Source organism: Haliotis cracherodii, unplaced genomic scaffold (genome assembly GCF_022045235.1).
Source record: "Haliotis cracherodii isolate W230 unplaced genomic scaffold, xgHalCrac1.p SCAF_15, whole genome shotgun sequence".
Taxonomy (NCBI): domain Eukaryota; kingdom Metazoa; phylum Mollusca; class Gastropoda; order Lepetellida; family Haliotidae; genus Haliotis; species Haliotis cracherodii.
In genome coordinates, this window is record NW_027266270.1 from 35,608,064 (window position 1) to 35,624,896 (window position 16,833).

At 41.1% G+C, this 16,833-nt stretch overlaps 1 protein-coding gene across 4 annotated transcripts in view; it reads right to left on the minus strand.

Annotated features, from left to right (window-relative positions):
- LOC139462558 (inactive phospholipase C-like protein 2) overlaps nt 1-16,833 on the minus strand; it is a 220,729-nt gene that overhangs the window by 58,382 nt on the left and 145,514 nt on the right. For all 4 annotated transcript variants that reach the window (XM_071244378.1, XM_071244376.1, XM_071244375.1 and 1 more), the window contains exon 8: nt 15,119-15,212. In XM_071244378.1, coding sequence (XP_071100479.1) covers nt 15,119-15,212 — 94 coding nt within the window. The remainder of the gene's footprint in view (nt 1-15,118; nt 15,213-16,833) is intronic.

Here is a 16,833-nt window from a genome sequence, read left to right on the forward strand (position 1 = left end):
TGGTCAAGCAAGACTGTATAATCGGCCGGTGGCCTCATTAAGGAATAAACAACAATACAATACTAAACATGACTATTTTGGTCCTCAGCAAATGTTGAGTAGTGTACATGGTTAGTTAAAGATGTGGCTGTATGCTGTGTAGATTATCTACATTGACTGATGACAGTCCTGAAACTCCCTTGGACTGCAGCTTTGTTGTAAATGTTGAGTAGTGTGCATGGTTAGTTAAAGATGTGGCTGTATGCTGTGTAGATTATCTACATTGACTGATGACAGTCCTGAAACTCTCTTGGACTGCAGCTTTGTTGTAAATGTTGAGTAGTGTGCATGGTTAGTTAAAGATGTGGCTGTATGCTGTGTATAGATTATCTACATTGACTGATGACAGTCCTGAAACTCTCTTGGACTGCAGCTTTGTTGTAAATGTTGAGTAGTGTGCATGGTTAGTTAAAGATGTGGCTGTATGCTGTGTATAGATTATCTACATTGACTGATGACAGTCCTGAAACTCTCTTGGACTGCAGCTTTGTTGTAAATGTTGAGTAGTGTGCATGGTTAGTTAAAGATGTGGCTGTATGCTGTGTATAGATTATCTACATTGACTGATGACAGTCCTGAAACTCTCTTGGACTGCAGCTTTGTTGTAAATGTTGAGTAGTTCATGTCGGGCATCAAGCAGCAAACAGCATATGACATTTTGGATATGAGAAAAAGAAAGATGTTTTCAACCAAAGAGAGAAGCCATATCAGACTATTTTGAAATTTCAGATCCTAGCTGCAAATGTCAACCTGCTGAGGCCCTTTTAAGGAAGACTGATGCCCATGCATTATCAAAGCACTTGTGTCAGGCCCCTGTAATCTCACACACAACATCACACCAATCTACTATGATCAACATAGTTTTCTCAAAGATCATTGTTAATATTCATAACCTGGAATAAAGAGAATTGTAAGATTGAATTAACATTTGGAAAGAATACTAATCACGAACCAGCATGGTTATTTGCAGGCAGAAATGAATATAATTTTCTGACTGATGCCAATATTTCAATGTGTTGACATGAGGTACGTGCATATTACAGTTTGAATGTAATGAGAATATTCTGCTTAAATTACCATTTGAGACTGGTTACCAAATCACTCTCACTCGACAACACATTCACACTCCCTATACATGAACTGGCTTCATATCATCTTCAAGCAGGAAGGAAACACAATGTCATGACGGTGAATCATGGCTTCACCTACACCCCACTTCTACCCTCCGACAGAAAACTGATTGTCAATTTGCCATACATGTCCTCAAATAGCATGAGTAGATGCATTACATCAGTCTGTCAGATTGATGAAGGGATGACTATGATGCCACACTGGTCTGTAGGGCACATGGATGCCTCTAACCCAGGCTGACTGCACAATGCAGGACCAAGTGTCCTGGGAGGGCAATACATTCATGACCAATCCAATCCAGACAGTCACTGATGAACAAAACCATTGGTCAACTTACCCTGATGGTGTGACAGGCTCACCTAGTGGCCCCCAACACTGTAAATCTCTTCAAACAATCAGGCCTGACAAAAGGACCAGACAGACAGAACAGACTAATTTCTTGTTCTTCAATGCTGCATTCAGCACTATTCCAACCACGTAATGATGGCCTGTAAATAGTTAGGACTGGACAATTCAGTGATTGATATTGTGAGCAATGATCCACACTGTTGGGGTACAATCATACTCATTCATGGAGACTGACTACCCGATCCATTTGGTTGCCTTCAATATAGCCAACATGGCCTTCTGGGAAACTACATCCTAACCCGAAATCTCCATGGGGGATCACTAATGTTTGGACAGAAGTGTGTTGAGAAAGTTAGTGTGTGGGAGTTGATAAAAGAGGAAGGTGACAGAGAAAGAGTTTTACACGACTTTGAACAATATTTTAGTTACATCTCTGAGTTCTCATAGTGTGGAAGAAACCCAAAGTGATGCATGTCGTAAACATTTCCCAGTGAAACTGAAACAGAAACCAGTCAGCAGGTGGAGAGAGCAGTGCTAATTTTGGATTCAAACTCACAACCAGCTGATTGATGTATCACAAAGGGAGGCAACTCTGCACAGTAAAGTGCCTTCCCATCGGGCCACCCATAACACCGCTTTGAAAAATTATGCCAAGTATATCGTGGTGTGTCAGCTGCTGTGGGAGGAACACCTGAAGTGATGCAGGTCTCAAATGTTTACCACTTTGGTGAAACCCATGAGCATGGATATGGTGCTGACAAACCTAGAAAAATAATCAGGCTGTGAGGATGATCTGGAACTCACTCCATGATCACAGGTCTCTTGCATGCCTGGGGGAGGCAACTGTGCACAGGAAATGACAGTGTCTTAGACTGCCTTATGTCTGCTCTGAAGGAATATAAAACGTCAATGCCAGAAAATAATAGGTCTCAATTATCTGCTGGAACAGATTCCATTAAACGGCAAAGTAGTGGTGAAAAGTAGGTGAAATGATCGCTGAAAGTCTGTGAAGACACCAGGTGTTCATGAAAAGGGTAAGTATGTCCTGCCCTGCAGGAAGCAACATTCACACCAAGGGCGCATCCAGAAGTTTTAAAAGGGAGGGGTCCAAAATATCAAAATCCTCTCTCAGTGACGGTTAGATCTCGGATCTGCCCATGCACCTTAGTTTGCATAACAAAGTCAGTGTTGGTCGCCTAACACCACAGCAATTTAACTCCAGCTTACAAGTAAAGTTTGTTTTGCAACACAACAGTCAAACACTGTTGTGTCGAAGTTGGAGGGACCTAAGTAAATACATCGAAATATCTGAGGTTCAACACAACCAAAAATAATGAATAAAGAAGGAATATGCAAGAATCAAGCTTTTCCTTCAAGACAACCGTAAGTTTGACATATCAAAGTTCGACACAACAGTGTTCGACTGTCTCAGCTCTAATATAGCACTAGTTGTTGTTCCAGTGTAAATCTTTCATGCATGTACTAACTTCCCTCCGTCAGCTGTGAGGAAATGTCAATACATGTTTTACATAGAACAGGGAAGCTGCAGTAAATGAACCTATGCCACATTTCGATTAGACAAGACACCAAGTACAATATTGGCAGAAAGCTGCCACCAGCACATTACTTCATCAAGCCCTGATCAATGTTGGATGCTGGGCAGAGGGAACCTCATCCATTATCCAAGTGGTCAGCAGAGCTAACATTTCATACAAAAGCATTCAATACATTTGTCAAATACATCCTGACAGCAATATTTACAAAAGGAATCATGCACCCAATTTGTTCACCCTAACTGACCAATTCTATCCAAACATGAGTGCATGTTATTTCCAGCTCTATCACAGAGGCCTGTAGTGTTTGAATGTTGCCCCACAAATGAGAGACTTACTGCATGGGCAATGATGACTGATGTCACAGGTTGATATGATGATTTGGTTTGTTTGTTGTTTAACGCCGCACTCAGCAATATTCCAACTATATGACTGTCTGTATGCGGTCTGTATGCGGTCTGTAAATAATCAAGTCTAGACTCGACAACCCAGTGGTCAATATCATGAGCATCGATCCACACAATTGGGATCGATGACATGCATCAACCAAGTCAGCAAGCCTGACCACCCAATCCCGTTAGTCGCTTCTTACGACAAGCCGACAAGCATAGTCGCCGTTGATATAACGAGCAAGGTACAATGATAATTACTTAGGTCACACATTGAAACCTCCGGACGTTTGTTTTTTTCTGTTCAACACTGCACTCAGCAAGAGTCCAGCCTGTAAATAATCCAATCTGAACAAGACATCCAATGGTTGATATGTTGAGCATGATCTATACTGTTGGGGTAAAATGTTTGTTTGTTTGTTTGTTTTTGTTTAACACTGCACTCAGTAACATTCCAGCTGTATGACAGGGTAAAATGACTCTCAATCAACCAATCTATTAAAGTGCCTCCTATGACCTTTTGTTGACTTATTCTAACCCAGAACCCAGTCTCTTCTAACAAGCTTGGGACACTGGGGACCTACTCTGACCTGGAACACTGGGGATCTTCTCTGACCTGGGACACCCACTGTGGCCTCTTCTCACAATGTTATCCCTCTGTTGTTTCAGTTAACCTCCTCATGTTAATCCCTCTGATGTTTGATAATTGTTGTAACTGTTAATCCTTCATAAACCATATATATTTCTGTTCCATGTTCATTGCTGGGTTTGACAACGGTTAAAGGATCTATACAGAAATATCCCTATTACAATCTCACAAAGATGCTGTTTTCATTAAACTTTTGTCTACTTCATCATCTGTCAACTTCTAAGGACTGCCTATCAAACAATTTGTACAACTTGATTGAATTTTATAAATAAAGCTTCAAACACTTCATTTACAGCATATTAACAAGGTGTAAGTTGCTCTGAAAGCATATGTGTTATCTTCAAATTCTTTTGCAGATATTGATAGACAAGATGAAACAGACCGATGATATCATCCTTTGGTCTCACCTAACAGGAAGACAACAAGAGACTCAGTTAAGGATGACAGACAAATTACCTCCAAACTCTTACACTAGAAAGTTTAACTCAAAAGACTTCTTATTAAGCCTCTTTCTTTAGTGTTACCTTCTTACACAGCTGAAAATGATTGATAGAATTCCCATCACTTGCGAAAATCAATGTCAAGGCAAATAGGGCAGTTGTAAATTATCAACATTTAACAGACAAGAATATGAAAATTGTGGACCTAACTGCACTACATTCTGGTGATCATAAACTTGATTTAAGTGCATAATCGCATCATTCAACTCTTTAGATTCACAATTTGCAAGATGTCTGAGATGTGGTCCTGTCATTGATGTGACATCATTCGGGGATGGAGTAGCGATACCCTTCGTCCAGACAGATTGTTCCTCCAATCCTGGTCAGTCCTCCAACATGGCTGATCAGACAGCACTTCATCAAGATGGAGAAGGGTGTACATTAATAGTGATAACGATGTGGTCTGAGGCCGACTGAAATAGCTTCAGGCTAACACAAGAACCCTAGCATCATGGGCTGCCTTCCTCCCCTCAGAATGCCAGGAATCTATCATACATCAATTTATCTATGAACATAAATTCCCATTGGTTCCTAAATATAAAGAGTGGCCGATCCGTCCGTTGCTGCCTCATTACCAGCTGTCTCGTTACTGTTGTCATCATGATGTATTTTCATTCATATGTTTTGCAACTCATTCAATAGCATTCTATATAATTCAGGCTTCATTTTAAGATTCTATACTTTAATAATTAGGTTCTCATTGCTCAAGATGTTGGACTGCTGCAAAATCATCTCTGACCTAGCCTTCAAGTGGACATTGGTCATATGAGCTGGTCTGTTCAAGACGACCAACAATCTATCTTCAGTATGACATTTTTCACCTTGCCTATGTTAGACTGAAGTCTTTCCTGTCTGCACTGCAAATTCAAATATCAATAAAGGTCAACCGCCACATCCATAGCAACCAGTTGGTTCTTGTATTGGTTGGATTATATTTCTAACGCAACATGTTATAGGAGTAATGTGCCACAGTTTTGTTTTGCCTTGTAATGTACAAAAAGGGACACCTGTTTTTAAGCCTGTACCTTATGATAACAAGTCCACCAAACAGTGGTCCATCAAACACTGGTCCACCGGACATTGGTTGGTTAGGTTTGTTTGTTGTTTAACGCCGCACTCAGCAATATTGCAGCCATATGACGGCGGTCTGTGAACAATCAAGTCTGGACCAGACAATCCAGTGATTAATGTCATGAGCATCTATCCACACAATTGGGATCGATGACATGCATCAACAAAGTCAGCGAGTCTGACCACCCGATCCCATTAGTCACCTTTTACAACAAGCATGGTCACCTTTAACAGCAAGCATGGGTTGCTGAAGACCTATTCTAACCTGGAATCTTCACAGGTACACCAGACATTGGTCCACCAAACATTGGTCCACCAGACATTGGTCCACCAAACAATGGAACATCAAACATCGCTCCATCAAACACTGGTCCACTAAACACAGGTCCATCAAACATTGGTCCATCAAACACTGGTCCACCAACACAGGTCCATCAAACATTGGTCCACCGAACACTGGACCATCAAACACTACACAGATGCAGCTCCCTCAGACCTCTGTAATTACTGCCAAATTAGACCGAAGCAGGTCAATATATACAACACAAATAGACTCCCTCACAAAGTTTTCACCGAAATAGCCCAGAATCACAGAGGCTCCAATGGCAAGCCAAAGATTTATAGAGTGTTCCTGACCTTGGACAGTGCAGTCCAACCATATACTTCACTGATGTTCATTAACCATTCTTGCCACAAAAGCCCAGTTGAAGTAATGCCCTGTCTAGTTTGCTCTCTATCAGTACATTCTTGACCATTTAGTTCATAGTCCTGCACAAAACATCCTCATCAATCACTGGTGAGCCAATATGCACAGCTTACTGATTTCTCTGTAGGGCCAAGACACGGTACCAATTTTCTTAACATTTTGAAGCCATTAACAGCAAAGCCTCAAGAATGAAAATAGATTAATTCGGGCCTTATAATATTTGGAAAGCAATATTTTTAGTGTTTATAATAGCTGGGGCCTCAAAGTCGAGCTAAGCCTTACACATTCGACAAGTTACAATACTTTGACCAGGTCACCATGGCCTTGTGTAAACTCTACCTACCACATAGTAGTTTATGCCTAACTGTCTTTGATAATTACTCATAACAGCTATCTCATTTGATGAAGATTCATGTGTGTTGTTAATTGGATCTTTCGAGAACCATTAGGAGGCAAAGCGCTTGATCCCATGATAGAAGCCCCTCATAACACTCCACATGAATATGTAGATGTGTGACTGCAGATCCACAAGCTCAAGGGCAGGAGACAGCTAGATAGGTCCCCCTCCTTGCCTCTTGGGATAATGTCTGCACATTTGGTCACGATTGGAATGTCTTCTCATGAAACAATTGATCAATTCTGTTTTTTTATTTTATGGAATTTTTAGGCAAATATGCCAAAATGACGAAGTTAGAAAATATGGTTTGACTGACTGGGACAATTACACACAAGAAAGCCAACTTGATAAACTGAAAATTAGAGGAAAAAAATACAGAAATAACAACTTAACATGATGCAGAGCAGTTGGAGCTCAAAACTTTGGAGTCTACCAGCATGAACAGGGCTCTAGGCATCATTTTCTGTAGAGTTAAGAATTATTAGAAGGACTACATTAGCTAAGCTTTACTTGGCTGAACTGAATTTCACTCAACTCAAACTGACAGTTTGAAATAAACATTCTTTGAGAGAAACACTATGCTTTTTAAAATACTTCTTTGTAGTTCCACAGGCTTCCGGGCAACCCAATCAGGAATACAGGAGGAGAACAGTTGTAGTTCCACAACCTCCTGGCCAACCCAATCAGGAATACAGGAGGAGAACAGTTGTAGTTCCACAACCTCCTGGCCAACCCAATCAGGAATACAGGAGGAGAACAGTTGTAGTTCCACAACCTCCTGGCCAACCCAATCAGGAATACAGGAGGAATACAGTTGTAGTACCACAACCTCCAGGGCAACCAAATCAGGAATACAGGAGAACAGTTGTAGTTCCACAACCTCCTGGCCAACCCAATCAGGAATACAGGAGGAGTACAGTTGTAGTTCCACAACCTCTGTGGGCAACCCAATCAGGAATACAGGAGTACAGTTGTAGTAGCACCACCTCCAGGGCAACCAAATCAGGAATACAGGAGAACAGTTGTAGTTCCACAACCTCCGAGGGCAACCCAATCAGGAATACAGGAGGAGAACAGTTGTAGTTCCACAACCTCCTGGCCAACCCAATCAGGAATACAGGAGGAGAACAGTTGTAGTTCCACAACCTCCTGGCCAACCCAATCAGGAATACAGGAGGAGAACAGTTGTAGTTCCATAACCTCTGTGGGCAACCCTATCAGGAATACAGGAGAACAGTTGCAGTTCTACAACCTCCAGGCCAACCCAATCAGGAATACAGGAGGAGTACAGTTGTAGTACCACAACCTCCAGGCCAACCAAATCAGGAATACAGGAGAACAGTTGTAGTTCCACAACCTCTGAGGGCAACCCAATCAGGAATACAGGAGGAGTACAGTTGTAGTACCACAACCTCCAGAGTACCCCAATCAGGAATACAGGAGAACAGTTGTAGTTCCACAACCTCCGTGGGCAACCCAATCAGGAATACAGGAGGAGTACAGTTGTAGTACCACAACCTCCGTGGGCAACCCAATCAGGAATACAGGAGGAGTACAGTTGTAGTACCACAACCTCCAGAGTACCCCAATCAGGAATACAGGAGAACAGTTGTAGTTCCACAACCTCCGTGGGCAACCCAATCAGGAATACAGGAGGAGTACAGTTGTAGTACCACAACCTCCAGGGTACCCCAATCAGGAATACAGGAGAACAGTTGTAGTTCCACAACCTCCGTGGGCAACCCAATCAGGAATACAGGAGGAGTACAGTTGTAGTACCACAACCTCCAAGGTACCCCAATCAGGAATACAGGAGAACAGTTGTAGTTCCACAACCTCCAGGGCAACCCAATCAGGAATACAGGAGTACAGTTACAACAAAAGAATGAAGTCTGATCCAGGCAAACCATCAGCAATCCACACCATCACGCCATCAGGGTTCGATGACACACAGGCTGCAAGGTCACAAACCCAAACCAACCGATCCTCCTTTGTCCGCACTCAGAATCCCTATTTGGATAACAAAAACATAATCCAACATTCATCCATCACAACCAGCTATGGACCTGCATCACGTAATTGCAAATTATTGCTGCAACCTTCATTCCGTGATTACCACATCCCCCTTATACTTGTCTTGTACAGCAGTCATGGATGCACCAGGGGATCTATCCTGCACCTGACATCCTTGGCTCAGCTGTTTACTAAACGTAAGTATGGTGAGTATTTATCCTAATCCAGTGTTCAATACTAGGAAGTTATTATAGTAAGCCTTCTCAATAAATACTCTGAAATTTGTGTATCTAACAAAGAAAACTAGCAATGTCCACTAGGTAATGTAATCTTGCTTTGGCAGAGTTTATTCATTCATTCACCAATTCATTATCTATTCAATTATTCACTCATATTTCCATCCATTCATTTGTTCATTCATCTACTCAAGCATGCATCAACTTGTCCATTAAATCTTCCTGCCAATCTCTCCAAGAGCATCAATTTGGTGCTGTCACGCAATGCAGATTCACCACATTACCAAAGGACCTGACTTTGAAAGCAGGCAAGTCTATTTCAGTTTTCACCCTTTTCAGCCTCATCAAACCATACTGCAGGACCTGATGATTTCAATCGTCTTTTTGACTTGGCTCAAAACTAATGGTCTATTGATATTGATCTCCCCTATCTTTGTCTGAACCCTCTAGCAAACTGGGTTTGTGGTTGACTCAATAAGGGGATGCTATATGCAGTTTGGGGCGGGTGGGAGAGAGAGAGAGAGAGAGAGAGAGAGAGAGAGAGGAGAGAGAGAGAGAGAGAGAGAGAGAGGAGAGAGAGAGGAGAGAGGAGAGAGAGAGAGAGAGAGAGAGAGAGAGAGAGGGAGAGAGAGAGAGAGGAGAGGAGAACACTGGGTAGAAAAGAGTGAGAGAGAGAGAGAGAGAGAGAGAGAGGAGAGAGAGAGAGAGAGAGAGAGAGAGAGAGAGAGAGAGAGAGAAAGAGAGAGAGAGAGAGAACACTGGGTAGAAAAGATACAGATATAGTGACCCATCTTGTTACAGTGGTCCAGTAAATTATCCCATATTGATCACACTGGGTCTCTTTGAGGGCTGGCTGGCTGGTGCTGATAGTGTGGCACACTTGACACAATGCTGTAACCTGAATAAACATGCCAACTAATAATGATCACTGAAAAATCATTTCATTATCGGTTCCATTTGTGCTGGTGTTGTAATTATACATAATTTCACTTAAGTTTACTTTTTCTATTTTCAAATATAACTTTGTATTCACAACTCAATTGAATATATATCAACTTGTTCTCGTTGCCAGATGGCTCAAATACTGCTGATGTTACGTTAAATTTAAACTCACTACAGTTGCTTTGAGAAACAGGGCCGGAGTTCAATCCAACTTATATATAATTCGAAGGTTAATTTTGGACAAGTGCACGTTTACCTAACATAACTAACAGATTTCTTATGATTATGTAAAGAGTGTTGTTGCTTTTATTAATTTTGTGCAGAAAACAATCATGTTCAGTAGTCTCTGGATAAGCAGACGCGTGACTATATCTAGTCGGCAACATTATGTCTGGAGGAGCAAGGCCATTGATGATAATTTCTGGTCATCCCAAAGTCATATAGAGTGATCAAGTTGCAGTCTGGCTTAGCTTGCACTCCAGTAGACAAACAGTCTCCAAAATAAACTTATGTATAAAGGTCAAATAGAAATTATATAATTGTATAAAGAAGCCCTGAGTATTAAGGAATCCTCAAGTGTCTTCATTCCTGCTGCTGAGGAAGAGATGAGTGCAGGTACCTAGGTGGAATGGGGGAATGAATGTTTTATTAAATATATGCTCTGGTGTCTGTGAGAGAGATGTGGACCAAAGCGGCATTGTCAAAATCAAGCAGCAGACCTGAAACATGTAAAACTAAACCCTGTTTATCTGGAAACCTGACCTTCATCCATGATTACTGTCCACAAGCTCCATACACATTACTCGCTAATTCTGAAGATTCTGTTAATCTTGATGCTTTCACTAAGAAAATAAGCAACTTCATTGAAGTGGTTTTCACAGATCATTTTCTGTGACTATTGAGTCGTAGAAGATTATGTTATTTGACTTCATCTTGGCATAGTTGTGTCAAGTTTCGAATGTTCATAAATCCCACATCCTAATTGCTGTAAATTTTAGTTTTAAAATCTTGTATCTTTCACTGGAGAGTTTAGAAGTTTACAAATCTCCCATAACCCCAGGTGTGCTGAAAACGAAAAAATCAAGTGCATCTGATCCATTGACCAGGGTAATAATGTTAGTGCTTGAGCATACACCTGTGTAAGGAGTTTAGTGCAAAATACGTGCAAATATTATTATCTTGCGCACCAGATTCCATTGGGTGTAAAAGGCAAAATAGTGATGAAAATTATTTGAATTGGACGCTTAAAATCCGTGATGACACCAGGTGTTTGTGAAAGGGGTAGACATGTCTTGCCCTCTCTCATAATGATAAATAGAAATTCAAGTTTTAAATGCTAGAACAGAAAGCTGTGGCAGGAGAACTTGCGGGGGGGGGGGGGGGGGTCAGTAGCAATTATCTATGAAGGTCAAGAGGACACACTGACGTCCACAAATATAGGATATCAATATCCAGGCGCTGCCACTCCAAGACTGACCTGTCTGGTCGTCTGTCCAGACAAATGAAGTCTGAGACATGTGACATCTCCAGCACTGCCATAAACCCTTCAGGATCATCAAGCAGACATGTGTCTGTATATAATATTCCTACATTCAGCCTTCTTCTCACTCGCCGATTAAACCTCTCACGGATCTGACAGGACCAGAGCTTTATTAATGTTCACAAATTAGAACCAGTGTTGGACAACAGAAGCTTTCACGCTGTCTCGCTTTCAACAAGGCCATACCAACACGGAAATCGTCAACATACTTCACATCTGACCAATCTTCAATAAACGATTAGTACAAAGATCCCAGACATGGACCCTTCACCTCAATAACAGACAGACTACAGAGTGCAATACCAAAACCGGCTTCTTGAAAATTCTGGTCAGCACCCGGAAGTCTGGCTGGCTCACTGCACACAATGGTTGGTCCCTGTGACCTTACTTGTGCCAGTCAACTGATGTTGATTGGGTCCTGTGAGAGAGAAGCTATTGATGTTTTCAGCCATTTCAGCTACACTGCCATGACATAGCCTTTCCAAACCACCTCTGTACTAGCCTGTTATCTTGTTTGTTCAATCACCTGTGGACAGTATTGTTTGTGGTGGATACAAACACCAATACCACAACCTTAAATTCTACAATTTCCTTTTATCAAACTGATATAAAGTATACCGTACTTGCCGTATTTATGCACATCAGCTTCCGATAAATGTCAAACACATTTAAGTTTCTTCCCTTCATTATAACTACTGCATTATTAGAAAGGCAGTCAATGATTCCTCTTCTCCTACTGTCCATCTCTCCACACCAAGATTTGGGAATCTGACCAGGTTTCAACCAAAAGTCGGAGATCTCCTACACCACATCAAGCTTACATCTGACAACATCAGAACATCAAATCAATTCAACAACCGTTAGGACTTATTTGGGATGTATTTACCCACGCTCCCCTATCAGCACACATTTTATCACAACTATGTGGAACCTATGGCAATATCCCATCACAGAACTAATCATGACAGCTCAATGGGTCTACAACTGCCTGCGACTACCACTGAGCTGGCACGGTACAAATGTGTGGTGCTCGGGCTGTTTGCACTGTCGGCATAGAAATCAGACATCCATTGGAGGATGCATTCTCTGCATCTTCCCCGTGAAGGAGGTAGAGTCCCCATACCTCAGGCTGCATCGGCTTTCTAAAGATGATTAGGGCCATCATTTGGAACAAATTTTCTCAAACATTTGATGTATTTTGTGGAACTAATGTACACAGTACATGTTGATGTGTTGATTGTGTGTGAATGGGAAAATATCAATATCAATTGCTGAAAATGACTGTTATTCTGGTATTAATAAATCGCAAGTGATCCCGTGGCATATGGTGGGCGAACCATGCAATTTGATTTGCATTAATGGTTTAAAAAAAAACGAAAATAAATAGGATACGCCCACTAATGGGCTACTGTGTTTTGATTGGTTGTTAAAGTAAAGGGCAGTTGGATTATAGCGCTGATCATGTCACTTACTCCGTATTGCTGTCTACACTTTTGTGTGTGTTAATGATTAAATAAACAGTCGGTGAAGATATTATTGTTGAGGTATTTATCTATAAGAATTGAAAGAATTTTGCCTTTATGGAGTCATTAACGTAAAAACCTGTGTGCACACTTGGCACAGCAAGGACACCTTTTTTTCACATTTGTACCTGCATAAACACAAACAAATATTAAAGTCAGTTCTTAGAACACGTACCAGGTTTCGTTAATATGGTTCTACTATTCAAGGTACTTTTATGACACTTTTTAAAGTTCCATTTTTTTATGAATATGTCTTTCCAAAAATCTACAAGGTAACAAACCAGTGCAAACATTACCAAATGAAATATTAGCATATCATAAACATATTACATTCTGTTTTGAAAAGCTGATATTGAACCTGAAGATGTATGATGCAAACTTTCTGGGAGCTGTGACAACAATACGATATCGCATCAACCCCATTTACACAACATAATTAAGCTTTACAGCTCTGGGAGCAAAGGCTGTATGACTGACAGTATGGAGGAGGCAGATAAGCTGGCTTTGCCCATATATACCTGTGTGAGGAGTTTAGCGCAATATAAGTACAAACATTATTGTCTTGTGCAACAGATTCCATTGGGTGGAAAAGGCAAAACAGTGATGAAAATTATTCGAATGGGTCGCTGGGTCAGGTGCATGTGAAAAGGGTAAGCATGTCCTGCCCTACCGGTAAGCACCCAGGATGCACTTGGGATGCACACAATTAAACTCAACATAAAAGACCATGGAAACTTGGGAAACAAACCACTCTCTCCCAACCATTAGAGAAATGTCCCAAGTTAAACATTCCATTTCTGTCACATGTCTGATGAAGCTTTCTCGTCAAATGAACATAACTGATTCAAGCATACATGAGAGCACCCACAGGATACCCCACATATGGTAGAAAGGAGGGGACTAGCATCAGCAACCCTGACGGCTACATCTCCAAAACCATCATCTTCATACTCGCCATCTGAACGCTTACGCTACTCAACTCCATCATTCAACATCTGAAATTAGCTGAGAGAATCAATAGAATACCACCACCATGTCATTAAAATTAGCTCTGGCACCAAGGGCTTGTAAAAACACCTCAACCTGTCATTCAGTGCCATCAACATCCACTTGCAACACCATGGCCATGTCAGTCTCCATCCTCAAGGTGACAACGTCGACATGGCCAACTGAGGCAACCCTGTCACAAGGAGATCATTTGTCACCATCAATAGCTTAAACTCCTCACTGATCATCACTCAAAAGACATACAGAATGTCATTATATAAGTAACAAAACCCGACAGGACTCAAGCTGATCGAGTTTCGGTCATGTAACACCAAAAAATTGGTGATGGAATTTTTCCTCTTCATCCACGTCATGGAATCAAGTAGAAATATTTTACATTTTCTTTTTTGCAAGTGACTTGTGCAAGTAAATGACAACCAATTTAAAATTTGCAGGAAATACTGAATTGTGATCCGGTTATGAATGATGCATAAAGGCAGCATAAAGGTTGAAGTAATAAGCTGGATGGAGAAATGTCACTGGTTGGGTAATGCGAAGGTCACTCTTGCTGTGTCTTAGTCCACATTGAAAGTGAAAGATTGAAGATGCAGTGTCATAGCAAGCTTTACCTTCAACATGCAGGATCTAGGTTCTGACGTCAAAGAGGAGATGGTTTCCGATAATTGGCAGGAAAACATGCTGGTAAAGCATCGAGGTGGTTGGCCACTATGTTTTATTGTGTACGATTATTAACAAAGGGTGGGACAAAAAATAGGACTAAGAAAGAAATTACCGGGACTATTGGCGTAGATTGGAGTGGTGTGGGTGGGTCATGGATGAGCATGATGAAGACCTTCAGATTAGGAGGATAGGGAAATGAGGGTTCTGTGTGGAGAGGGGAGGGATTTGAGGCGGAGGAGGAAAGGGTGTCTGTATGTGGTGATGTACTTGTACAGTGTTTGACAATGCCTTATACACCAAGTACCAAATCTTATAAGCGCTAAGGTAACTCCCATACCTTTACATAGACTAACGACAGTGGTAGTGCTAAGGTTGTTTTGCACGATGGCACCCAGATCACAAAATGGCCTTACCATCAATGCCAAGTTGTCCTTTCCTTCGTCCCTCCTTTGAAGGTTCAAATTTGTTGATAATATCCAGACACTTATCTTTGGTAACTCTTTGCATCTGCAATAAGAAAAAAACAAATTGGTTATACATTGCAGAACTCTGATAATTGTGAATTAAAAGCTGCTTGACGCCTTGTTGTAGCTGAAGGGAGATTACTGAAGGGAGTTTACTGAAGGGAGATTACTGAAGGGAGATTACTGAAGAAAGTTTACTGAAGGGAGATTACTAAAGGGAGTTTACTGAAGGAAGTTTAGTGAAGGGAGATTACTAAAGGGAGTTTACTGAAGGGAGATTACTGAAGGGAGTTTACTGAAGGGAGATTACTAAGGGAGTTTACTGAAGGGAGATTACTGAAGGGGGTTTACTGAAGGGAGATTACTGAAGGGAGATTACTGAAGGGAGTTTACTGAAGAAAGTTTACTGAAGGGAGATTTCTAAAGGGAGTTTACCGAAGGAAGTTTACTGAAGGGAGTTTACTGAAGGGAGATTACTGAAGGGAGTTTACTGATGGGAGATTACTGAAGGGAGTTTACTGAAGGGAGATTACTAAGGGAGTTTACTGAAGGGAGATTACTGAAGGGAGATTACTGAAGGGGGTTTACTGAAGGGAGATTACTGAAGGGAGATTACTGAAGGGGGTTTACTGAAGGGAGATTACTGAAGGGAGATTACTGAAGGGAGTTTACTGAAGGGAGATTACTAAGGAAGTTTACTGAAGGGAGATTACTGAAGGGAGATTACTGAAGGGGGTTTACTGAAGGGAGATTACCGAAGGGAGATTACTGAAGGGAGTTTACTTAAGGTATTTTACTGAAGGGAGTTTACTGAAGGGAGATGTGTGCATGAAAAAAGGTCAGGCACATCGTCATGAAATTGCTTAGTGAAGAACTCAGTTATGTTCCATGACAACAAAAGAAATATCATCCCTCTCAACTTATCCTGTTGGCTAAATTAGTTGACGAAATATTTGACTAGATAAGGCCTCTTAGATTCTATTTGTTAGAAAAATCACAAGAAATGAGTGTTGACATATATGGCACAGGCAACAAGTTACAGGTGACTTATAAAAGAGCAGAGCTTGTGAATTCTATCAGAATCTGGCCAATAGTAAGCAATGGCATGAGCAGCCATCCATCCCATCAGAATATGACACAGAATCAGCAAGGTCATAAAGAAATCATCATCATCATCCTCATCATCATCATCATCATCTACAGAATTATCATCATCATCCCGGGACACAACCACCACAACCAGACAACCAGAGGATCATAAACAAGGCCATTCTGTGATTCAACCCCAGACCGCCAGGATGAATTAGGGTCATGGTCAATGAAAAGTGTGATTCACTGACGTGAACATACCTAGATTAGGACTAATATACATCATAATGTATGGAAAAGACCTTATACAGATCATAATTACAATGATTAAGCTTGAACCTTGAACAATCAACTGATTTAATGCTTCTTATATAACCTTAATTAACTCTTCAGTGACTGAAAAGTTTTGGAGACCAGTACATGAGATTAACCTCTACTAAACTGAATAATTTCCCCTGTTTATCAATTCTGACGTTAATGCAAATATTCTCTCTAGCACATTTATCACCTTATGGCAGTGACCTTCTGGATTTCAGTCTCAGAAAATTAATTGTATGCATTATTTATCACGATAG